Source organism: Lissotriton helveticus, chromosome 2_1 (genome assembly GCF_964261635.1).
Source record: "Lissotriton helveticus chromosome 2_1, aLisHel1.1, whole genome shotgun sequence".
Taxonomy (NCBI): domain Eukaryota; kingdom Metazoa; phylum Chordata; class Amphibia; order Caudata; family Salamandridae; genus Lissotriton; species Lissotriton helveticus.
Genome location: NC_136059.1, coordinates 33,598,580 through 33,623,981, shown reverse-complemented (window position 1 = coordinate 33,623,981; position 25,402 = coordinate 33,598,580). Strand labels below are relative to the sequence as shown.

The 25,402-nt window shown below is 53.5% G+C and overlaps 1 protein-coding gene across 1 annotated transcript in view; it reads right to left on the bottom strand.

Annotated features, from left to right (window-relative positions):
- The window catches only part of NPR2 (natriuretic peptide receptor 2), a 409,403-nt gene that overhangs the window by 84,555 nt on the left and 299,446 nt on the right, over positions 1 to 25,402 (bottom strand). The window contains exons 12-14 of the mRNA XM_078677701.1: positions 25,069 to 25,228; positions 12,537 to 12,692; positions 6,566 to 6,734 (exon numbers count right to left, since the gene is read on the bottom strand). Coding sequence (XP_078533827.1) covers positions 6,566 to 6,734; positions 12,537 to 12,692; positions 25,069 to 25,228 — 485 coding nt within the window. The remainder of the gene's footprint in view (positions 1 to 6,565; positions 6,735 to 12,536; positions 12,693 to 25,068; positions 25,229 to 25,402) is intronic.

The window sequence follows — 25,402 nt, the reverse complement described above, 5'->3', positions numbered from 1 at the left end:
TGAAAGGTCTTCTCATGTTCATATTGAAACACTCTTAAGCAGAACAGGAAAGGTTCTGGAGTAAAAGACTAGACCACTGACCTTTCTACTAAACTAACATCCCCAGCTAACAGCCCTAGATACAATTGAGCGCCGCCCTGCTGGATGCTCCCGGCTCTGACCTCTGCGCCGCTCAAGGCACCAATACAGGTCCTAGGACGAATCCACTCTTCATGCAGGCAGCTCCCTAAAAACCCCGGTGTACCCCAAACTTCACATATGCTGGCCACAAAGCAGATGGAATCTAGTGCTCACATGTAAATAAAGACCTTCAGACACCTCTATAAGTTGCTTTATACGCAAATCTCTTGGTATGATACTCACATCAAGTATTTTTATACAGGTTTCCAGGGTCCGCTTTAACTATGCCTAAGATCGTGCTAGCCCTAGTATCCATCTAAAGTGACATCCTGTGTGTGAGTACTGTAAAAACAATGAACAATCCAGGTCACGTGCCGAAGGCGATATAGAGTGCAGCTATAAACCACCGTTAACAGAAAAACATAGGGAGTGCCTCACGTAAATCTACTGTTGGTATTTGTAAAGCGCAAACTACTCACCCCTAAGGGTCTCAAGGAGCTGGGTTTCGCCGCGGAGATTAAGTGGGCTATTGCCCAGAGTCATATGGTCCTGAGCTGATCTGCCACCGTTGCTGGGGATTGAACTGTGAGCCCTGCGCTCCGGAGTCAGTCGCCCTGGCCGCTGCGCCACACCTCTCCCCGCGACCACCAGGGAGCGATTGGCAGGTTCTCACCTATTTGCTCAGTGCATCATCATTAGCAACTTTCCGATGCAATGGACAGAACCAACACCCCACAAGTGTAGAAGAATGTTGTATATTTGTTAAAACCTCTTCTATTGTGTGAACCACACATCCTATAGCTCCCCCTCCCCCCAGAGGTCTCCACAAAGGGAGGAGAAGCTTCTTCCTCACAAGAAAAAGTTAAAAATGAGTTGCAAAGCCCTAAGCTTTTGTCTTTGATTGCCAAACTCCCACACATGATTAAAAACACAGTGTCATGTTTAATCTAATAGGTACAGCAGGTCTCACACTCGCCCACTTGCCGTAGGCTGCCCAGGACACACCTGGATCTCAGCATGCGGCCGCTTGAGGTAAGGCAGGGCTCACACTCGCCCACTTGCCGTAGGGTGCCCAGGACACACCTGGATCTCAGCATGCGGCCGCTTGAGGTAAGGCAGGGCTCACACTCGCCCACTTGCCGTAGGCTGCCCAGGACACATCTGGATCTCAGCATGCAGCTGCTTGAGGTAAGGCAGGGCTAACACTCGCCCACTTGCTGTAGGCTGCTTAGGACCCACCTGGTTCTCAGCATGCGGCCGCTTGAGGTAAGGCAGGGCTCACACTCGCCCACTTGCTGTAGGCTGCCCAGGACACACCTGGTTCTCAGCATGCAGCCGCTTGAGGTAAGGCAGGGCTCACACTCGCCCACTTGCCGTAGGCTGCCCAGGACACACCTGGTTCTCAGCATGCGGCCGCTTGAGGTAAGGCAGGGCTCACACTCGCCCACTTGCCGTAGGGTGCCCAGGACACACCTGGATCTCAGCATGCGGCCGCTTGAGGTAAGGCAGGGCTCACACTCGCCCACTTGCCGTAGGCTGCCCAGGTCACACCTGGTTCTCAGCATGCGGCCGCTTGAGGTAAGGCAGGGCTCACACTCGCCCACTTGCCGTAGGCTGCCCAGGACACATCTGGATCTCAGCATGCAGCTGCTTGAGGTAAGGCAGGGCTAACACTCGCCCACTTGCTGTAGGCTGCTTAGGACCCACCTGGTTCTCAGCATGCGGCCGCTTGAGGTAAGGCAGGGCTCACACTCGCCCACTTGCTGTAGGCTGCCCAGGACACACCTGGTTCTCAGCATGCAGCCGCTTGAGGTAAGGCAGGGCTCACACTCGCCCACTTGCCGTAGGCTGCCCAGGACACACCTGGTTCTCAGCATGCAGCCGCTTGAGGTAAGGCAGGGATCACACTAGACCACTTGAAGTAGGGTGCCCAGGACACACCTGGATCTCAGCATGCGGCCGCTTGAGGTAAGGCAGGGCTAGCACTCGCCCACTTGCCGTAGGCTGCCCAGGACATACCTGGTTCTCAGCATGCAGCCGCTTGAGGTAAGGCAGGGCTCACACTCGCCCACTTGTCGTAGGCTGCCCAGGACACACCTGGTTCTCAGCATGCAGCCGCTTGAGGTAAGGCAGGGCTCACACTCGCCCACTTGCCGTAGGATGCCCAGGACACACCTGGTTCTCAGCATGCAGCCGCTTGAGGTAAGGCAGGGCTCACACTCGCCCACTTGCCGTAGGCTGCCTAGGATCCACCTAGATCTTAGCATGCGGCTGTTTGAGGTAAGGCAAGGCTCACACTATGGCTATCCAACCTAAGCTGTGTACTCCACCTAGTCAATGCGCTCCTTGCGGTGGGGTGAGGACTTACAAATATGGCTTCCTGAGGCAGGCTGTATGTAGCTTGCAGACCATAGATGCTTGGAGAAGTGCAGCACTTCGGGGACGGCTGCATATGGTTGAGGGTGTGATGCTGCAAGCCGGTGACGTTTGTGTTAAAGCAATAATTCAGTGATGCGGCCTGCTGCAGGTGTTATGCTGCTTCTCACCTGTGACTTCTGCAGTAAGACATCACAGAGAAATATTGCTGCACACGTAAAGCTGTGTGATGCCGGACAAAGGCAGGGCGTCCGATATGGCTGCTCATGGTAGGCTGAGTGACGCTTCCAGCCTGAGAAACGCAGTAAGGCAGGACATCTTGTCTGCCCAAGGGAGGCTACCAGGGGCTTCCAGTCTGTGGATGACTGCAGTAGTCATGGCTCTGAATAGAGATGCCCATGGTAGGCTGTGTGATTCTTGAAGTCTGTGGCTGCCTGCAGTAGTCATGGCTCTGAATAGAGATGCCCACGCTAGGCTGTGTGATTCTTGAAGTCTGTGGCTGCCTGCGGTAGGCAAGGCTCTGAGTAGAGCTTCCCACGGTAGGCTGTTAGAAGGTGATTCCGACACCAGGGGCCGCCCAGAATTTTTCGCTTTTTGAGCACCTAATTGTTGAGCTTTTACTGTGAGTGAACCTCATAGGTTGGTACTCACCCACAGTGAACTCAGGATGACGCAGACTGCATTGGGATTTTACTGGTGTCCCCCTGGCTTGACCAGGCCACTGCGTAGCAGCTGGAGTAAGGGACACCGGGCTGGTTACATGCAGAAACATGTGTACATGTCTGTGCACACGTGTAGGGGCTGCGCATGAGACATTCCTAGAGTGTGCAGTCCAGGAGCAGCTACAAGGTGAAGGGTGCGGCAGGACATGTGCAGAATTGGGTGGTGACATGGAATAGGCTTTATACCCTGGGAAGGAACCTGCCAGGGAAAGTCAGTGTGTTTTACTGTGTTTCACTTCATTATTCCCTTAGGGGGATGTGGAGCCAATGGGCTAAAGTAACTTCCATAAGGCCTACCGATTCCAGGCACGCACTAAAGTCCACTGTAGTGGTAGCGGATGTGAAAAGTCATATTTGTACTGCTTTTGGGTCATACAGACTGTCATATTTCTCTGAGCCAGCCATAACCAGACCCTGGCTGAGGGCTGACCTCAGCAGGATGGATTGATAACCTTTCTCCCACCAGCAAAGGCCTCCTTTCCAGGAAGAGAAGATGGGTGGGGCTACAGGCTCATCCATCACTGAGTGCCAGGCACCAGGCTGCACCAAGGAGGGATGAGATGGCAGGGTGGGGTGAAGAGGCTTAAGAGACCATGTGGCCAGAGACCCTGAACGACGCCATTTTGAACAAACCCAGAGGCTGGACAAGGAGGGAGCAGGGGCAGGGAAGTGATGTGTCGCTGTTGGATAGGCCAAACAGAGACTTCCTGCCAGCCCCCTACTCAACTTTTAAAAAGTGCTTGCACAGGAAGAGAAGCGCTCTCTGGGTTGTGGTCTGCTGAGGCGGAAGGTGCTGGAGCCTGGCAATGGGCAGTTTGAAGGAGGAACCCCCTGACTGCACCCCAGGCCTCTAACAGCACCAGAAGAAGAGCCCAGGGCCGGTGCACAGAGGCAGGGGCCTCTGCGCAGGGAGAAGAGAGGTGCAGGGAGCCAGTGAAAACCGCTCCCTGCAGAATGCACCCTCCTGGAGAACCGGAGGGCGAAGGAGAGTGCTCCCAGTGGCTGGGGGACACCGCCAGGAGCAAGAAGACGTGAAAACGGGGCAGAGCGGACCCCCAGGGGCTGAGATATGGCCCCCGGAAGGTAGGCGACCTTTGACCCCTAATAAGACTGACGACGAAGCGCATGGGGCTCCCCCGCCGGTCTCAGATATGCCACCGGGGTGGGCCAGGGCCCCAGGGGCTGCCCCCAGAAGAAGGTGGAGGAGGGGGGAGCGCTATCGGGCCCCCCGCAAAGAGGCCCCGAGGGGCCCGGGACCCCATCTCCGGGCCCCAGAAGGAATGAGGAGGCCACTGCACGCCCCCACGGTCCTGCAGGAACAGCGGGCGAGGCGACTTCTGCTCGCGCTGGAGCGGGTAGACCAGAAGTTCCAGGCCGGCTCCTGCGGCCGCACACAAGAGTGCTGGTCACTCGGGGTGCCGGCAGGGGGAAGCTAGGGTGGGCTTCCCGGGCTGCCCTTCATTGAAAAGGCATGTGGGGGTCCCATGTGGGACCGGGGCCACAGGAAAGCGGAGGAAGCGGGAAAGGGCCTGGGTGGGACCGGGCCCCCGAAAATGCCCATTAGCGGCCGGGTGTGGGCTCCCCGAGCCGTAGTACTCACCTGGGGGTCCGGGTGGGACCGGACCCTCCAACGGGCAGCCAAAGAGGCTGGAGGCACAGATCGCGGCTCTCCCTGTAGCAGCTTGTGGTGGCCCCAGGAGGACGGGGTCACCACCACATGAATGCAAAGGTGCCGGGGGAGCTGCAGGAGCAACGCAGTCTCCCCAGCATGAAGATGAAAAGTCCCACTCTCAGTCTCTGAGGGACCTAAAAGAATAACCCCCTCAAGGGCTCAGCCAGCATATAAACATCTATTGAGTTGGAACTTTTGTTCTACAGTTAGGGATGTTGTGAAAAGTGCACGAAGGGATGAAGGTTTGAGTGGTGGAATGTCCAGAGGAGAGCATCCCCTGGAGGTGAAGAGGTGTAATTGCACCGAAATGCATTTACTAATGGTTATTTCTTTTAGAGGGACTGAAGGTCACATGTGTAATGTGAAATTCTGGTGTAAGGTGATGTCATAAGCCAAGTGGGGTTATGTGGCCAGACATTCCTGCTAGGGTGTCTGGCTGTATATGAAATCATGTGATTTCATCAGTGATGCCTTTAGGGGCTGTAATTGCAATGCATTCTAGTGATCCACAAATGTGTTGAGTACTGTCATTCTAAAGTGTGCTTAAACATGTAGTCTTGCTGCTGCGCTTAGGTGAAGACCCCAGACTGTTAGCCCTTAAGATGTAGAGGTGTCTACTTTAGGGTCAGTAGGAGATGCTTGGTCAGGGTCATGTGTCACCAAGGCAGGTGTATCCCTGTTTAATGCTTGTTGAGATACTGGGGGGTGGGGCGCCACTGGGATGGTGCCAGTGCGCAGGGCCCACGCCCCAGGTTATGTCCAACTAATTGCATTGGGGGCAAGATGATGTGCATACATGGGAGTGGTGGTACTAGACCCCACCCCCCACGGGAGGGGTGGAGATGTTATGCAATGTCACAAAGTAATTCCATCAGCTTATGTATATTTGTAAATTGGTGCATAGTATTGAGTGGTGTGTGCGTTTAATAAATGTACTCTTACTTTTATAAAGCAAAGTACAGACTGGACAATCAATTATTGAGTGTTATTTTTGCACACATGCAATTGGCGATTACTAGCCACATCACCTCCCTTGAATAAGCCTCAGACTGTTCCGCAACTCTACCCTCTGAGAGTCAGGCGCTACAATTGGGTGTTTGGTTCCCAGTGAAGGACAAATGTAGTCATGTTATTTGTGCAAGCCTCACAGATGCTGCCTCATTCTCCAACATTTGTGTGATTCTTGAAGGCTGTGGCTGCCTGCAGTAGGCAAGGCTTCGAATAGAGATGCCCACGGTAGGCTGTGTGATTCTTAAAGGCTGTCACTGCCTGCAGTAGGCATGGCTCTGTAGAACAGCAGAACTTCGGCTACAGCTGCAGTATGCTGCCTTTGTGATAGTCCCACCTATGTTGAAGCAACACTTCAGTCATGACTGCTTTTGGTAGGCTTTGTGGTGCTCCCCACCTCTGGCTGCTTGACAAAGGCAAGACAAAAGCTACTCCTGGTCTTGGTACACAGTGTAATGCTCCCTGGATGTGGCAACTTCAGGAGAGGCAGCACAGCTTCACATGGCAGGCTGAGTGGTGCTGCCAGCCTGGGGCACATGCAGTACAGCAAGCTATGCCCGACTGTGGTACGTGATGAGGGTCTTCCAAGCTCTGTCTGCTTGGGAAAGGCAGTAGGCTGCAGTCGGATTCACAAATCACGTGGCCACGGCCTGCTCGTGTTACTCACTTGTTGAATTTGCGGATGTACATCTTGATCTGGCTGAATTCTGGACGGTCAATCGGGTCTTCGGCCCAACATCGGTCCATCAGGATGGCCAGCTCCTCGCTGTGGAGCCCGGTGTCGATAGACGGGCGAAAGTACGGCTTCTGTCCATTCCGCACCTTCTGTACGATCTCTAAGGAGAAGGAGAGGGCACCATAAGGCATGGAAGACACTTGGCAAAGGTATCTGGAAAAGTTCATGAGATCAGAGAGTAGGAGGTGCAGAATGAACAATAAGGCACTGCACAGAATCAGGAAAAGGCAATGCAAGGCTGGAGAGGAGAAAAAATGGTGGGGGCACTGTAAAGGGGGAGTTTTACGCTATTTTACACACGCCAGAGCCATAACGTGCTTAATGCAGCTTTGGAGTATTATCAATAAACATGAAGCAAATAATGAAAGCTTTGGTGTATGAAAACAGCACAGTTCTAAAGAACTGTTGAATGATCCCCTAGTGAAGGAACTGCTCTCACCATTCTGCAAGTAGATATGAACCTCAACTCCTCCCGGTAACGGCTGGTGAGGCCCTATCTTGGATCACACTGTATCAAATCCTTGACCCAACCTTACTGAGTGTCACTGTCAGGGAACATTACTTATAAACAAAGGGTTGTGAGTTTACAGTTATTTAGATGCTTAGGTCCTGAAGAAGTCACAGAATCCTTCTGGACCAATTTAGTGTTGAAACATGTCGAACCCTGTGATGGTATAATAAATATGTACTCATTTTGAATTAGCGCAATAATATGGTTTATTAGACATTCGTTCATATGCACATACACATAAATAGAGTCTATAAAAAGAAACAACTGAAGAAATTGCTATTACAATTCCAGATCAAGCGACAGAAGCAGCACAGATGCTATTTCAGCTGCAGGGAAAATTCAAATGTGTTCGGCAGTGTGTGAACATCTGTTTTTTAGGCTTCATGGGCTGAGACAAAATAGACTATTTCAGCATCAGGTGCATTCGCATTTCCTAGGTAAGCATCCTGCAGCTGCAAAGGCCCTGCTTGCCACTTGGTTCCCTGCTTCTTTTGATTCTGCTGTAAAGGCTGGCCAAGCTGCAGTTCTCACAGCGTCTTCTGGAATCAAAGTCTGAGACAGTGTTCAGGTACTTGCTCCTGTCCTCAGGGGGTGACAATCAGCAAGTCTTTCCTTCTACGTGTCTTGTCACTGACAACGGACCAAAGCTGCATCCGTTGTTTTAATTCAGCCTTCCCTGTTGACAGTGGAGTAGGGAACAAAATCTCACCAGTAACAGGCCGCCAATTAATGAGTAACTTAGCCCATGCATTACAAACTGGGAATGCTGATAATGGACTGATCTTGCTTGAGTGAATGAATGAATGGCATTTTTATACCGCGCAAACTTAGCCCCAAGGGGCATCAAGGCACAATACAAACAAACATAAAAGTCCAAACTACCAGATAACTAGACCAAGAGGCCACTGGGAGAGCAAACCCTAATATACTTGAGAGAAAAGCCAGGTTTTCAGAAGTTTTTTAAAGATTGCTAAGGAAGATTGACTAGTGAGCTCCAGGGGGAGGGAATTCCAGAGTTTGGGAGCCAAGGTGGAAAAGGCTCTACCTCCCCATCTTACCTTTGCAAACCTAGGAACCACAAGCCTGTTCTTCGATGATGATCGAAGAGGTCTAATGGGGGTGTATGCACACAAAAGAGATCTAATACCTTCTGATCCTGAGCCATGAATAGCACCATGGGCCAGACAAAGAATTTTGAAGGAGATCCTAGATGGAATCGGAAGCCAGTGAAGGTCCCTTCTGGCCATTGTTGCAGAAGCTCACCTAGAAAGGCTTAAGACCAACCTGGCTGCCGCATTCTGTACCATTTGGAGGCGGTAGATGGAGCTTTTATTAATGCCGCCATAAAGGGCATTACAGTAATCTAGCCTCGATAGTACTAAGCCAGCTGTTGCTTGTTTCCGGGCTGCCAAGGACAGGTAGGGGGCAATTTTCTTTAAGATTCTAATAATGCCACAACAGGTTGACACTGTCCTATTTACCTGAGAATCGAAAGATAAGGCAGGGTCAATTTGTACGCCAAGGTTCTTAGCAATAGAAGTAGGGGTCGGACAGTCTCCCAGGGACGGTGGCCACCAGTCCTTCAACCAAAGATCTTGGCTCCCTCCAAAGACCATAATTTCGGTCTTTTCGCCGTTTAGTTTTAAGAAATTACACGCCATCCATTGGGAGACTGCCTCCATACAAGCTCTAAACTTGGAGGCAGTCTCACAGGTTGGCTGGGTGATGGATACCAAGATCTGAGTGTCATCGGCATATGATAGCACATCCAGGCCAAAGGATCTTACCACCTTTGCAAGTGGGGTAACATAGATGTTAAATAATAGAGGGCTCAATGAGGAGCCCTGAGGAACCCCACATTGCCCCTTTTGGGGGTCGGAGAGAAAGTTGCCATTTTAACTCTCTGCTCCCTGTGATGGAGAAAGGAGGAGAGTAAACTAAGGGCAGAGCCTCCTAATCCGATGTCCTTGAACCTGGAGATCAATATTGACGGGGACAAGGTGTCCAAAGCTGCTGTGAGATCTAGTAACACAAGCAGCGAGGGGTGTCCCCTGTCAACCTCAGATCGGATTTTGTTAGCCACAACAGTGAGAGCAGACTCAGTGCTGTGGGCTGATCGAAAGCCGTGCTGGGAGTTATCTAGCATGTTGGAGTTTTCAATGAAAGCAGACAGATTTTGGTTTATATAAGATTTCAGAATCTTGGTTGGGGCCGGGAGCAAGGAGATGGGACGGTAATTCTTCAGGATTCCTGGATCTAGGGAGGGTTTTTTAAGCAAAGGCCTAACAATGGCGGTCTTCCAGGGGGAGGGAAAGATACCCTCTCGATCGCCAGGTTCATAACCTCCAATAGAGGGAGAAGCACAGACCCTCTGCAAGTTTTCAAGATTTTTAATGGGCATGGGTCCAGAGGCGAGCAGGACTTGGTAGCAATAGTTGTCTCAGATGGTTTTCATTCATTTACAAAAGAACATTATGGCCAAGAGATCCCCAATGTATTTCAAACAATCAATCAGGGTTTTGTATGTTATGTTAAAATTTATTTATTAAGCGCACGTATGCCCATAGGCTTCATGGCGCTGTCGAAAGAGAACATAACACAAAAATAATACTCGAGAAGTAAGCCTGTTTAAAAAGCCAAGTCTTAAGAGAGTGTCTGAAGGTAAGGAGGTCTGGACTCTGCCTTACGGGCAGTGGTAGTGAATTCCAAAAGGTGGCTGCAAGATGGTCAAAGCAGCTACCACCCAGGCGTTTTTTCTTAAAAGTCGGAACAACTAAAAGAGCTTTGTGCGCAGAACGAAGATTTAGTGAAGGATTATACCTAGAGACGAGTTTCTTGATAAACCTTGGGCCTGTATTCTGTAGAGCTTTAAAGGTAATACATCCAGTTTTGAACGCAACCCGACTACTCACCCATAAGGGTCTCAAGATGCTGTGGGGGTGGGGGGTCTGCTGTTCAGTCAAAGAGCCAGGTCTTGATGTCCTTACTGAATTGAGGCAGAGATGGTGATCGCCAGAGATGCAGCCGAAGGGAGTTCCAGGTTCTTTCAGTGAGGTAGGCGAAGGATCTTCCACCAGCGGTGGTCCTGCGGATCTGTGAGATGGTGGCCAGGGCCTGATGGGCGGAGCGGAGATGTCTGGTGGGGGGTGCAAGGAGAGGCTGTGGTTGAGGTATGCGGGTCTGGCCTTGCGGAGGGCTTTTTAGACATGTGTGAGGAGCTTGTAGGTGATCCTTTTGTTGACCGGGAGCCAGTGGAGGTCTCTCAGGCGGTCAGTGATGTGGCTGCAGCGAGAGATGTTCAGGATGACTCTCGCAGAGGCGTTTTAGATTTTTAGCAGCTTCTTTTGGAGTTTTTTACGTGGTGCTGGTGTAGTGTGGATTGCGTAGTCGGGTCTGCTGCTGACGAGTGCGTGGGATACTGTTTTACTGGTCTCTGTGGAGATCTACATGAAGATCTTTCAGTGTTGAAAGAGGCCAAGAGGTACTTGGTTGCGGAAATTGTGGTCGGAGGAACTCTTGGCTTTTATGATGGAACTTATCATGGCTCCGGATAAATATTAAATGAGGACTACTGCTTCTCTTACTGGTGTTTGAATAGATTGAAATACACGTTGGGTGGAGCTCACTTTAAGGGACATTGAATGTCACAAGCGTTGGCAGATATAGTGCTGATCAAATTGGAAATCTGCCTTGAGGAAGCCCGCAGGGGGCGAAACGCTCGTCGGCTGTGAAGCACTTTGTTTTAAAAGAAATAAAATCTTACATTTGTCTACACTACGTGATTCCCTTGGACTGAGAAGGAGTGTCTGTGCAAGAATTCAAACTGGAGAATGGTGCTGAATGCACAGGGATAATAGTGACTTGATATGATGTGCGCTGGCTTTTTTGTTTTTTGAAAGATGCCAAGAGGTCCAGGATGACTAGGTCTGCAGTTTTGCTTTTGTCGATGAGGATGCAGATGTCGTCTGTGGTGGTGAGGAGAGCCGTCTCAGTGCTTTGATTGCTTCAGAATCCAGATTGGGAGAGGTCCAGGATGTTGTTTGATTCAATGAACGCAGACAGTTGGGTGTTGATGGCTTTCTCAATGACTTTGGCTGAGGTCCTAATCTATAAGGCGTCTTTACCTTTCGGGCTGAGGTCCTGATCTAGAAGGCATCTTTACCTTTCGGGCTGAGGTCCTGATCTAGAAGGCATTTTTACCTTTCGGGCTGAGGTCCTAATCTAGAAGGCGTCTTAACCTTTCGGGCTGAGGTCCTAATCTAGAAGGCGTCTTTACCTTTCAGGCTGAGGTCCTGATCTAGAAGGCGTCTTTACCTTTCAGGCTGAGGTCCTGATCTAGAAGGCATCCTTACCTTTCGGGCTCAGGTCCTGATCTAGAAGGCGTCTTTACCTTTCGGGTGGAGGTGCTGACCTAGAAGGCGTCTTTACCTTTCGGGCTCAGGTCCTGATCTAGAAGGCATTTTTACATTTAGGGCTGAGGTCCTGATCTAGAAGGCGTCTTTACCTTTCGGGCTCAGGTCCTGATCTAGAAGGCATTTTTACATTTAGGGCTGAGGTCCTGATCTAGAAGGCGTCTTTACCTTTCGGGCTGAGGTGCTGACCTAGAAGGCGTCTTTACCTTTCGGGCTCAGGTCCTGATCTAGAAGGCATTTTTACCTTCCGGACTGAGGTCCTGATCTTAAAGGCGTCCTTACATTTTGGGTTATGGTCCTGATCTAGAAGGCATTTTTACCTTTCGGGCTGAAGTCCTAATCTAGAAGGCGTCTTTACCTTTCGGGCTGAGGTCCTAGAAGGCGTCTTTACCTTTCCGGCTGAGGTGCTGACCTAGAAGGAGTCTTTACCTTTCGGGTTGAGGTCCTGATCTAGAAGGCATTTTTACCTTTCGGGCTGAAGTCCTAATCTAGAAGGCGTCTTTACCTTTCGGGCTGAGGTCCTAGAAGGCGTCTTTACCTTTCCGGCTGAGGTGCTGACCTAGAAGGAGTCTTTACCTTTCGGGTTGAGGTCCTGATCTAGAAGGCATTTTTACCTTTCGGGCTGAAGTCCTAATCTAGAAGGCGTCTTTACCTTTCGGGCTGAGGTCCTAGAAGGCGTCTTTACCTTTCCGGCTGAGGTGCTGACCTAGAAGGAGTCTTTACCTTTCGGGTTGAGGTCCTGATCTAGAAGGCATTTTTACCTTTCGGGCTGAAGTCCTAATCTAGAAGGCGTCTTTACCTTTCGGGCTGAGGTCCTAGAAGGCGTCTTTACCTTTCCGGCTGAGGTCCTGATCTTGAAAACATTTTTACGTTTCGGGATGAGGTCCTGATCTAGAAGGCGCCCTTACCTTTCGGGCTGAGGTCCTAGAAGGCGTCTTTACCTTTCGGGCTGAGGTCCTGATCTAGAAGGCGCCCTTACCTTTCGGGCTGAGGTCCATGCCATCAATGTAGAAGGGTCCATTGCGAAGGGCGATCTCCTGCAGGATGATGCCAAAGCTGTACACATCTCCCTTCTGGCTCCCTTGAGGGGGCGGCCTCCCCCGCCGCAGCAGTTCAGGCGCCGTCCACAATTTTTCTGTGACATAAAAGAAAGAAAGAAGGTGGGAGAGGGGACATATGCAGCATGAAATATAACTCAGCGGTCTGACTTGACAGAAGAATCTATGAACAGAAGAATCTGCCAGCAGAGGTCATCTGACCTGCACTAATCAAACAATTCAATCTCATGCTAGCTCCTAGAGGCAGTTGATCCATGGAGTCACCACTATAGTGTGTGAGGGAGAAGCAAGTGCTAAGTGTAACATTGTTCTCAATGCAGCAAGTGACCACCGAGTTGTCCATAGCCCTGTTACCCACACAGCCAGTGACTTATCCACAGTAGCTAGCTACATGTCCAGTGACCACTAATGTACCCACAGCACAGTTCCCTGCATGACCATGACCACATCCCTGAGATAGTCTGCCTCTTACCCTTACCCCAGCAGACACTCACTGCCCCCCTCGTGGCGGCTACTCCCTCCTGCTGCCCTTGGAGTATCCGCCTGTGTCCCAGGTGCCAGGCACCTCAAGCCGCCCCTGCAGCGTACCTGGGGGTGGTCGCTGTTGGACTTGGCCCTTCTGGCAGGTTCACCCCTAACTTTTTGCTTTTAATTGTGACTTGGTGTTAGTGATTTTTGGCTTCTGCGCACTTTACCACTGTGTCCCAGGGTAAAGTGCGCGCGTGTGGTGAGATTGGCCTGCCCTCCCATAGGAATGCATGGGGAATGTATGTGTCCATGTTAGTTCCTGATGTGTGGGGAGTGCAGGGTCGAGTTTGGTATGTGCGGACTCGTGTGATTAAATACTGCACGATGATGTGTGCGGCATAAATGTGTCTAGTGTGGAAGTGCCACTTCTAGAAGTTGGCGTGTCTGTGTATAAAAGGTAAATTGGCTGTCTGGCTTGTGATTGGCTGAGACTGGCTGGTGTGCCTGGCTCCATGAGTCAGGATGGGTCTGCCCCGGTGGTGAATGGGATATCTGCATGCTAATGTGAGGGAGGGGTGCACCTGGGACCTGAATAGGGCTGGGCTTTCCCCACACAATGTTGGCTCCGCCCCCTGTGGTGCGACTGATGACCCTAGCCTGGCCAGTGAATAGTGAGAGGGGCTGAGCATAACAGAGTGCTCCAAAACCAGCTGCGACTGGTTTTCCCCCACCCTGCAGACACAGACAAAGGATTTCTGGGTATAAGAAGGGGCTGTGACCCCTTGCCGAATGTTCTTTCTGATCCTACCTTGAGGGGGGCCTACTGCTGCTGCTGGGTGCCAGGAGGATACCGCCACTGGGGACTGCCTCCCTGCCTGGAGGGCCCTGTGAGCTGGCCCCTGGGCCCAGCCTTGTCCCCCCCCCCCCGCCTTGCTGAAGGACTTTTCCTGGACCTTGCCTCCGAAGCGCCTGGGAGCGCTATAGCCTGAGGGCTGGGAGAAGTGCTGGACTTTGGGGCTATTTTGCGCTTTATTTTCCCCCTGGGGAAGCGCTTCTACTTTTTACTTGCAGCCCGGAGCTGCACTCACCTGGCAGAGGGAGTCCCCGTCGTGGGGATCCCCCTGCCCTTGTGCCCGGATCAAGTGGGTGCCACCCCGCTCATTCGCCCCTTTATTTGACCCCTGACGGGTGCCCAACCCGCCAGGGACTCCTGCATTCTAGCGGGTGACTAACCTGCTTTATATTATACTTTTGGAGGGTGCCTACCCCTCGTGTTGCCCTGCAGTCTGGGCAGCCTGCCCGGAGTCCGCTGAGGGCCGCCGTGCTGCCCGCGGAGACCCGGAAGCGGAAGGAAGACACAGGAAGCCGACGGGAGCCCACCCCGCGCTCCGGCACGGGGACAAGAAGTGAGGCGCGGCCAGCAGGAAGCAGCGGGAGCCTACCCCGTGCTCCTGCGCACCAGCTCAGAGTCGCCGGTGAGCCCCGCAGCCTCAGGAGAGGAGCCGCTGCCTGGAGGAACAGGCGGGTCTCCGGGGTAGGAAGCAGAGAGCCCCGTGTACAGCCACCGCACCCGGAGCAGACCGGTGAGTGCAGTGGGGGCGCCAATTCAGAGGAGGAGCGGCCCCGGATGGCAGCGGGTCCCCCCTCGGCATTTTCACGAACTCCGAGCCCCAAGGCTCCAACCAAAGGGGCATTTTGGTTTCCGAGTCCCCAGAGGGGGGACTCCAACGACAGGGGCATATTTGTTTTAGAGCCTGCTAGGCTCAGGGGGCATTTTTGGCTATTTCGAGTCCCCAGAAGGGGGACTCCAACAAAGGGGGCCATTTCTTCTGAGCCCGCGAGAGGCTCCAACGTCCCGGGGGCAGTATTGATCTCGAGCCACGAGAGGCTCCAACGTTGATTCCCGGGCACAGTGCATTTCGGAGCCACAAGGCTCCTGAGGCCCCAGTTATTTATTCAAAGCTAACCAGGCTTCCGGGCACCTTTATGGATTTCGAGTCCCCCGAGAGGGACTCCATCGATTAAGGGGCATTTAGGGTGGTAGAGCGGCCCCGGCTGGCAGCGGGCCGCTCCCCACAGTGTAGGCAGCATCTCTTCTTGAGCCCACGAGGCTCCCACGTGTCCTTGGGACCCATTGTTTGTTCAGAGCCCCACAGGAGAGCCAGGAGGCACGCTGGTGCCAGGCTCAGTCCTACTGCTGCCCGGCACTTAGTGGGCAGCTGCTACGTTTAGGCCCTTGCACCTTCTTCCTTGGCTGCCCGCGCAGCCTGCCCTGACATTGTGGACACAGGGCATTTCAGCCCCTGAGAGGCCAGTTGGCCTGCGGACCCTTTCATGCGTTGTGCCCTTGCGTGGGGTACACGTTTATGCCCTATGTGATCTTTGCACCATTTGTGATTACCTGTCTAGTGTATTTTCATGCATCATGTGTCAAGCTTCTGGCCTATACCTCTGAATGTGTTTTCATGCTTAGGAGGTTGTTTTTCCTAGTGTAGGTTATGCTAGTGAGTTTATGATTCCCTGCGTGATATTTGCCTAAGGTGTTTAGGATTACGTAGGGTGTACTTACCTTCTACCAGTGGTTACTGCTTGTGTGCGACATTTGTTATTTGGTGCTACAGTTATTCTATGTTCTATGTGCTAAGCGTTATTCCTACAAATATCCTATGTTCTAAAAGTGCCATTTCTACAAAGTGCTAGTTCGACAAAGTGCTTATTCCTGACAGTGGCCCACGTGGCCCTGTCCCATGTACATCATCCCCTGTAAATTCTGCCCATGCCTGTGGCACATTGTAAAGTGTGTGTTTATTATCTAATGTGTTTTGTATAATACAAAGGCTATTTTTATATATAACCTTGTGTGGAGTTTCCTTTGTGGTGGGCCTTGGGATGTTGTTGCTGGTGGGTGCGCAAACACTTAACTTACATTGCCTCCGGGATAAGCCTTACTGCTCGTGTCACGTTGCCTAGAGGGTGAGCAGGGGTTATCTTTGGCGTGTAACTCCCTTGCCCTGACTAGAGTGGTGGTTTCTGCCTGGCTTTGGCGCAAGCCTCAGCCAACCAGAAATCCCATTTCTAACAGTCGCCATGTGCACCAGCAGCTCTCTGGGCATGGCCCCAATCCCTCCTTTGGCTTGGTGGGACCAGTTTCTTTCCCACTACCCTACTGCTCCGTTCTGCTTAACTGTCCAGCTGCATCCTGGACGCCTCTTCGTGCTGACCCCGGAGGGCTAAGGGTAAGGCGGGGTTGGTCCTGCTGACTTCACACAAACAGAACCTGAGCTCTAAGGTAAGAGGCTCACCTGAGGCCCATGCTTTCCTCCTTGGTGGTATGACCTAATTCTCCTAAAAGAATGAAGAAAGCGCCTGTGTAGCACCTCTCATCATTCCTTCATGCTGTGAGTGATTTAAAGCGGTACCAAAGTGGGGTGGTGATGGACCCCCTTTTGTACGGCTTTGTTCACCATAAGTTGGCAGGGTATGCTCAGACGTGAGTCCCTTGCTCACTTTGCCACTGGATTCAAGCAAGCCGGGCTGAAGACGGCTGGAATGCCAGAAACCGGTCCTCGGAAGCTTGATTCCAGTCCAGGGAAGACATGGCTTGGCAGTTCGGGCTGGACTGTTCCCATGAGGCACAGGGTCAGACTGATTTGCATATGGCCATGTCTGAACTGGGGTGGCAGAGTGGGCTAAAGAACGGTGATGGATAAAACCCAGATCTTTTGACTGGGTGTGAGTGTTTGATTGGTTCAGATGCTCCGTCCATCACCGCCCCCTTTTGTACCACGTGAGTGATTTAAAAGCAGCGCTCTAGCAGCACAAGTGGACTGTCACTGCAGTGTGATGTAGGACCCTTTACAGAGGAGGTCCCCCTTCTTTTCTAAGTTAGAGCATCTTTGGGGTGATCTTGATGGGACGTGACTGTTCCAGATCCAGGGAGCAGAGATGGGAAAGGCCTGCTGCCATTTTATTTATACCTTTACATTTCTTATTCTGAAGTCTAATGGTGTCCAGGCAGCAGGGAGCTGACAACAACCAGAGAGGATGAGTTGGCAGGTCCGATAACTAGTTCCCTGACAGGTTTATGTCAATGACATTCAAGCACCGGGAGCCAGAGCGCGGGGGCCCCCGAGGCTCGCGGTGACACTGAGAACGCAGTGAGACCCTTCAGCCTCAGCACCATCTCTACAGCTCCGCCCCATTTCCAGGGGCTTTTAGTGGACCGAGAGTGCCGCCTGGTGCCGCTTGTAGGGTAGTGAAGCCAGCATCGGACTTGTCGGAGCCTCTCACTGAGAGCAGAGTTAGTGAGTGTGTGAATGTGTGAGCCCCTGAGTCAGAGAGTGCCGCCTGGTGCCGCGTGTAGGGTAGTGAAGCGAGCATAAGACTTGTCGGAGCCTCTCCCTGAGAGCAGAGTTAGTGAGTGTGTGAGTCCCTGAGTCAGAGAGTGCCGCCTGGTGCCGCGTGTAGGGGTAATGAAGCCAGCATCAGACTTGTAGGAGCCTCTCACTGAGAGCAGAGTTAGTGAGTGTGTGAGTGTGTGAGTCCCTGAGTCAGAGAGTGCCGCCTGGCGCCGCTTGTAGGGTAGTGAAGCCAGCATCGGACTTGTCGGAGCCTCTCACTGAGAGCAGAGTTGGTGAGTGTGTGAGTCCCTGAGTCAGAGAGTGCCGCCTGGTGCCGCGTGTAGGGGTAATGAAGCCAGCATCAGACTTGTCGGAGACTCTCCCTGAGAGCAGAGTTAGTGAGTGTGTGAGTCCCTGAGTCAGAGAGTGCCGCCTGGCGCCGCTTGTAGGGTAGTGAAGCCAGCATCGGACTTGTCGGAGCCTCTCACTGAGAGCAGAGTTAGTGAGTGTGTGAGTGTGTGAGTCCCTGAGTCAGAGAGTGCCGCCTGGCGCCGCATGTAGGGTAGTGAAGCCAGCATCGGACTTGTCGGAGCCTCTCACTGAGAGCAGAGTTGGTGAGTGTGTGAGTCCCTGAGTCAGAGAGTGCCGCCTGGTGCCGCGTGTAGGGGTAATGAAGCCAGCATCAGACTTGTCGGAGCCTCTCACTGAGAGCAGAGTTAGTGAGTGTGTGAGTCCCTGAGTCAGAGAGTGCCGCCTGGTGCCGCTTGTAGGGTAATGAAGCCAGCATCAGACTTGTCGGAGCCTCTCCCTGAGAGCAGAGTTAGTGAGTGTGTGAGTGTGTGAGCCCCTGAGTCAGAGAGTGCCGCCTGGTGCCGCTTGTAGGGTAATGAAGCCAGCATCAGACTTGTCGGAGCCTCTCACTGAGAGCAGAGTTAGTGAGTGTGTGAGTCCCTGAGTCAGAGAGTGCCGCCTGGCGCCGCTTGTAGGGTAGTGAAGCGAGCATAAGACTTGTCGGAGCCTCTCCCTGAGAGCAGAGTTAGTGAGTGTGTGAGCCCCTGAGTCAGAGAGTGCCGCCTGGTGCCGCTTGTAGGGTAATAAAGCCAGCATCAGACTTGTCGGAGCCTCTCCCTGAGAGCAGAGTTAGTGAGTGTGTGAGTCCCTGAGTCAGAGAGTGCCGCCTGGTGCCGCTTGTAGGGTAATCAAGCCAGCATCAGACTTGTCGGAGCCTCTCACTGAGAGCAGAGTTGGTGAGTGTGTGAGTCCCTGAGTCAGAGAGTGCCGCCTGGTGCCGCGTGTAGGGGTAATGAAGCCAGCATCAGACTTGTCGGAGCCTCTCACTGAGAGCAGAGTTAGTGAGTGTGTGAGTCCCTGAGTCAGAGAGTGCCGCCTGGTGCCGCGTGTAGGGGTAATGAAGCCAGCATCAGACTTGTCGGAGCCTCTCCCTGAGAGCAGAGTTAGTGAGTGTGTGAGTCCCTGAGTCAGAGAGTGCCGCCTGGTGCCGCGTGTAGGGGTAATGAAGCCAGCATCAGACTTGTCGGAGCCTCTCCCTGAGAGCAGAGTTAGTGAGTGTGTGAGTGTGTGAGCCCCTGAGTCAGAGAGTGCCGCCTGGTGCCGCTTGTAGGGTAATGAAGCCAGCATCAGACTTGTCGGAGCCTCTCACTGAGAGCAGAGTTAGTGAGTGTGTGAGTCCCTGAGTCAGAGAGTGCCGCCTGGTGCCGCTTGTAGGGTAATGAAGCCAGCATCAGACTTGTCGGAGCCTCTCACTGAGAGCAGAGTTAGTGAGTGTGTGAGTCCCTGAGTCAGAGAGTGCCGCCTGGTGCCGCTTGTAGGGTAATGAAGCCAGCATCAGACTTGTCGGAGCCTCTCCCTGAGAGCAGAGTTAGTGAGTGTGTGAGTCCCTGAGTCAGAGAGTGCCGCCTGGTGCCGCTTGTAGGGTAATGAAGCCAGCATCAGACTTGTCGGAGCCTCTCACTGAGAGCAGAGTTAGTGAGTGTGTGAGTGTGTGAGTCCCTGAGTCAGAGAGTGCCGCCTGGCGCCGCTTGTAGGGTAGTGAAGCCAGCATCGGACTTGTCGGAGCCTCTCACTGAGAGCAGAGTTGGTGAGTGTGTGAGTCCCTGAGTCAGAGAGTGCCGCCTGGTGCCGCGTGTAGGGGTAATGAAGCCAGCATCAGACTTGTTGGAGCCTCTCACTGAGAGCAGAGTTAGTGAGTGTGTGAGTGTGTGAGTCCCTGAGTCAGAGAGTGCCGCCTGGCGCCGCATGTAGGGTAGTGAAGCCAGCATCTGACTTGTCGGAGCCTCTCACTGAGAGCAGAGTTGGTGAGTGTGTGAGTCCCTGAGTCAGAGAGTGCCGCCTGGTGCCGCGTGTAGGGGTAATGAAGCCAGCATCAGACTTGTCGGAGCCTCTCACTGAGAGCAGAGTTAGTGAGTGTGTGAGTCCCTGAGTCAGAGAGTGCCGCCTGGTGCCGCTTGTAGGGTAGTGAAGCCAGCATCAGACTTGTCGGAGCCTCTCACTGAGAGCAGAGTTAGTGAGTGTGTGAGTGTGTGAGTCCCTGAGTCAGAGAGTGCCGCCTGGCGCCGCTTGTAGGGTAGTGAAGCCAGCATCAGACTTGTCGGAGCCTCTCACTGAGAGCAGACTTAGTGAGTGTGTGAGTCCCTGAGCCAGTGAGTGCCGCCTGGTGCCGCTTGTAGGGTAATGAAGCCAGCATCAGACTTGTCGGAGCCTCTCCCTGAGAGCAGAGTTAGTGAGTGTGTGAGTGTGTGAGCCCCTGAGTCAGAGAGTGCCGCCTGGTGCCGCTTGTAGGGTAATGAAGCCAGCATCAGACTTGTCGGAGCCTCTCACTGAGAGCAGAGTTAGTGAGTGTGTGAGTGTGTGAGTCCCTGAGTCAGAGAGTGCCGCCTGGCGCCGCTTGTAGGGTAGTGAAGCGAGCATAAGACTTGTCGGAGCCTCTCACTGAGAGCAGAGTTAGTGAGTGTGTGAGTCCCTGAGTCAGAGAGTGCCGCCTGGCGCCGCTTGTAGGGTAGTGAAGCCAGCATCAGACTTGTCGGAGCCTCTCACTGAGAGCAGAGTTAGTGAGTGTGTGAGTCCCTGAGTCAGAGAGTGCCGCCTGGTGCCGCATGTAGGGTAATGAAGCCAGCATCAGACTTGTCGGAGCCTCTCACTGAGAGCAGAGTTAGTGAGTGTGTGAGCCCCTGAGTCAGAGAGTGCCGCCTGGTGCCGCTTGTAGGGTAATAAAGCCAGCATCAGACTTGTCGGAGCCTCTCCCTGAGAGCAGAGTTAGTGAGTGTGTGAGTCCCTGAGTCAGAGAGTGCCGCCTGGTGCCGCTTGTAGGGTAATGAAGCCAGCATCAGACTTGTCGGAGCCTCTCCCTGAGAGCAGAGTTAGTGAGTGTGTGAGTGTGTGAGCCCCTGAGTCAGAGAGTGCCGCCTGGCGCCGCTTGTAGGGTAGTGAAGCCAGCATCAGACTTGTCGGAGCCTCTCACTGAGAGCAGAGTTAGTGAGTGTGTGAGTGTGTGAGTCCCTGAGTCAGAGAGTGCCGCCTGGCGCCGCTTGTAGGGTAGTGAAGCCAGCATCAGACTTGTCGGAGCCTCTCACTGAGAGCAGACTTAGTGAGTGTGTGAGTCCCTGAGCCAGTGAGTGCCGCCTGGTGCCGCTTGTAGGGTAATGAAGCCAGCATCAGACTTGTCGGAGCCTCTCCCTGAGAGCAGAGTTAGTGAGTGTGTGAGTGTGTGAGCCCCTGAGTCAGAGAGTGCCGCCTGGTGCCGCTTGTAGGGTAATGAAGCCAGCATCAGACTTGTCGGAGCCTCTCACTGAGAGCAGAGTTAGTGAGTGTGTGAGTGTGTGAGTCCCTGAGTCAGAGAGTGCCGCCTGGCGCCGCTTGTAGGGTAGTGAAGCGAGCATAAGACTTGTCGGAGCCTCTCACTGAGAGCAGAGTTAGTGAGTGTGTGAGTCCCTGAGTCAGAGAGTGCCGCCTGGCGCCGCTTGTAGGGTAGTGAAGCCAGCATCAGACTTGTCGGAGCCTCTCACTGAGAGCAGAGTTAGTGAGTGTGTGAGTCCCTGAGTCAGAGAGTGCCGCCTGGTGCCGCATGTAGGGTAATGAAGCCAGCATCAGACTTGTCGGAGCCTCTCACTGAGAGCAGAGTTAGTGAGTGTGTGAGCCCCTGAGTCAGAGAGTGCCGCCTGGTGCCGCTTGTAGGGTAATAAAGCCAGCATCAGACTTGTCGGAGCCTCTCCCTGAGAGCAGAGTTAGTGAGTGTGTGAGTCCCTGAGTCAGAGAGTGCCGCCTGGCGCCGCTTGTAGGGTAGTGAAGCCAGCATCAGACTTGTCGGAGCCTCTCACTGAGAGCAGAGTTAGTGAGTGTGTGAGTGTGTGTGTCCCTGAGTCAGAGAGTGCCGCCTGGCGCCGCTTGTAGGGTAATCAAGCCAGCATCAGACTTGTCGGAGCCTCTCACTGAGAGCAGAGTTGGTGAGTGTGTGAGTCCCTGAGTCAGAGAGTGCCGCCTGGTGCCGCTTGTAGGGTAATGAAGCCAGCATCAGACTTGTCGGAGCCTCTCCCTGAGAGCAGAGTTAGTGAGTGTGTGAGTGTGTGAGCCCCTGAGTCAGAGAGTGCCGCCTGGTGCCGCGTGTAGGGGTAGTGAAGCGAGCATCAGACTTGTCGGAGCCTCTCACTGAGAGCAGAGTTAGTGAGTGTGTGAGTCCCTGAGTCAGAGAGTGCCGCCTGGTGCCGCTTGTAGGGTAGTGAAGCCAGCATCAGACTTGTCGGAGCCTCTCACTGAGAGCAGAGTTAGTGAGTGTGTGAGCCCCTGAGTCAGAGAGTGCCGCCTGGTGCCGCTTGTAGGGTAATGAAGCCAGCATCAGACTTGTCGGAGCCTCTCACTGAGAGCAGAGTTAGTGAGTGTGTGAGTCCCTGAGTCAGAGAGTGCCGCCTGGTGCCGCGTGTAGGGTAATGAAGCCAGCATCAGACTTGTCGGAGCCTCTCACTGAGAGCAGAGTTAGTGAGTGTGTGAGTCCCTGAGTCAGAGAGTGCCGCCTGGTGCCGCATGTAGGGTAATGAAGCCAGCATCAGACTAGTCGGAGCCTCTCACTGAGAGCAGAGTTAGTGAGTGTGTGAGTGTGTGAGTCCCTGAGTCAGAGAGTGCCGCCTGGCGCCGCTTGTAGGGTAATGAAGCCAGCATCAGACTTGTCGGAGCCTCTCACTGAGAGCAGAGTTAGTGAGTGTGTGAGTCCCTGAGTCAGAGAGTGCCGCCTGTGCCACTTGTAGGGGTAGTGAAGCCAGCATCGGACTTGTCGGAGCCTCTCACTGAGAGCAGACTTAGTGAGTGTGTGAGTCCCTGAGCCAGTGAGTGCCGCCTGGTGCCGCTTGTAGGGTAATGAAGCCAGCATCAGACTTGTCGGAGCCTCTCCCTGAGAGCAGAGTTAGTGAGTGTGTGAGTGTGTGAGTCCCTGAGTCAGAGAGTGCCGCCTGGTGCCGCATGTAGGGTAATGAAGCCAGCATCAGACTTGTCGGAGCCTCTCACTGAGAGCAGAGTTAGTGAGTGTGTGAGTCCCTGAGTCAGAGAGTGCCGCCTGGTGCCGCGTGTAGGGGTAATGAAGCCAGCATCAGACTTGTCGGAGCCTCTCACTGAGAGCAGAGTTAGTGAGTGTGTGAGTCCCTGAGTCAGAGAGTGCCGCCTGGTGCCGCTTGTAGGGTAGTGAAGCCAGCATCAGACTTGTCGGAGCCTCTCACTGAGAGCAGAGTTAGTGAGTGTGTGAGCCCCTGAGTCAGAGAGTGCCGCCTGGTGCCGCTTGTAGGGTAATGAAGCCAGCATCAGACTTGTCGGAGCCTCTCACTGAGAGCAGAGTTAGTGAGTGTGTGAGTCCCTGAGTCAGAGAGTGCCGCCTGGTGCCGCTTGTAGGGTAGTGAAGCCAGCATCAGACTTGTCGGAGCCTCTCACTGAGAGCAGAGTTAGTGAGTGTGTGAGCCCCTGAGTCAGAGAGTGCCGCCTGGTGCCGCTTGTAGGGTAATGAAGCCAGCATCAGACTTGTCGGAGCCTCTCACTGAGAGCAGAGTTAGTGAGTGTGTGAGTGTGTGAGCCCCTGAGTCAGAGAGTGCCGCCTGGCGCCGCATGTAGGGTAGTGAAGCCAGCATCTGACTTGTCGGAGCCTCTCACTGAGAGCAGAGTTGGTGAGTGTGTGAGTCCCTGAGTCAGAGAGTGCCGCCTGGTGCCGCGTGTAGGGGTAATGAAGCCAGCATCAGACTTGTCGGAGCCTCTCCCTGAGAGCAGAGTTAGTGAGTGTGTGAGTGTGTGAGCCCCTGAGTCAGAGAGTGCCGCCTGGTGCCGCGTGTAGGGGTAATGAAGCCAGCATCAGACTTGTCGGAGCCTCTCACTGAGAGCAGAGTTAGTGAGTGTGTGAGTCCCTGAGTCAGAGAGTGCCGCCTGGTGCCGCTTGTAGGGTAATGAAGCCAGCATCAGACTTGTCGGAGCCTCTCACTGAGAGCAGAGTTAGTGAGTGTGTGAGCCCCTGAGTCAGAGAGTGCCGCCTGGTGCCGCTTGTAGGGTAATGAAGCCAGCATCAGACTTGTCGGAGCCTCTCACTGAGAGCAGAGTTAGTGAGTGTGTGAGTGTGTGAGCCCCTGAGTCAGAGAGTGCCGCCTGGTGCCGCTTGTAGGGTAATGAAGCCAGCATCAGACTTGTCGGAGCCTCTCACTGAGAGCAGAGTTAGTGAGTGTGTGAGTCCCTGAGTCAGAGAGTGGGTGAGGAAACAACTAGTAGTGGGTGAGCAGGAAGTGAGTGACTGATGGTGAACATATTACACAATAATTTACTTCTTGTATATTTAAAGAAAGGTTGCACTCATTACAATGTCTATATTTAGATGCAGGTGTTTTAATTATATAAGTGCACAGTTAAATGTTGTGCACATTGCAGAATGGACAGACCCAATTAAGTGTCTTAAACTACAGTCTAGTGGAGTGAATTGATTCAGTGAGTGGGAGAACCAGTGACAGCGCAGGACAGAAACCCACCAGGCCCACGGCTAAGAATAAGATGCATTCATTGGTCAAACGGCTATAGCATATTCATTTCCCAGGTAAGAACCAATCAAAGACACCTTTGAAGTCTAGTGGGGAGGGGCCTGGGTGGTGGCAAAGCCTCACAGCTGGGAGGGGCCAAGCCTCACAGCTGAGAGGGGCCAAGCCTTAATGATGGGAGGGGCCAAGCCTTAATGATGGGAGGGGCCAAGCCTTAAAGCTGGGAGGGGCCAAGCCTTAATGATGGGAGGGGCCAAGCCTCACAGCTGAGAGGGGCCAAGCCTTAAAGCTGGGAATGGCCAAGAGCTGGGAGGGGCCAAGCCTTAATGATGGGAGGGGCCAAGCCTCACAGCTGGGAGGGGCCAAGCCTCACAGCTGGGAGGGGCCAAGTCTTAAAGCTGGGAGGGGCCAAGCCTTAAAGCTGGGAGGGGCCAAGCCTAAACCCTTAAAGTGGCCAGTTGATTCACCTTGGCAGCTTCCCAGGCCTGAGGTTTCCCTAAAAAGTCATTCTTTGAGTGGCAGTCTGGCTTCACTTGCATTGAACCCACCAGTGGCGTGTGGGAGGCCAGCCTGTGGGACACTTGACATGGAGCCACGTGCCCCCCTGCTGACAGCACCCACGCCTGTGCGTAACTTACTTGCGTAGAGGGCGTAGGAGTCCTCGGAGTCACAGCTCGACCTTAAGCTGGCCAGCCCGTAGTCGGTGATCTTGAGCACGAAGCGGCTGTCCACCACGCAGTTGGAAGACTTCAGGCTGCCGTGCGACTCGATCAGGCTGTTGTGCAGAAAGGACATTCCCTGCGTCACAGGAGGAGGGGGCACGACGGAGGGGGGCAGACAAAAGGGAGACAGGGTGAGACATCTCTGGTGGGGGCAGCAGCCTTCCCGCAAGCACAGGCCCCCCTCATTCCGGGCCCTCCAAGCAAGGCGACAGAAATAGAAGAAAGGGGCAGCTGCCACCCCCTAATCCAT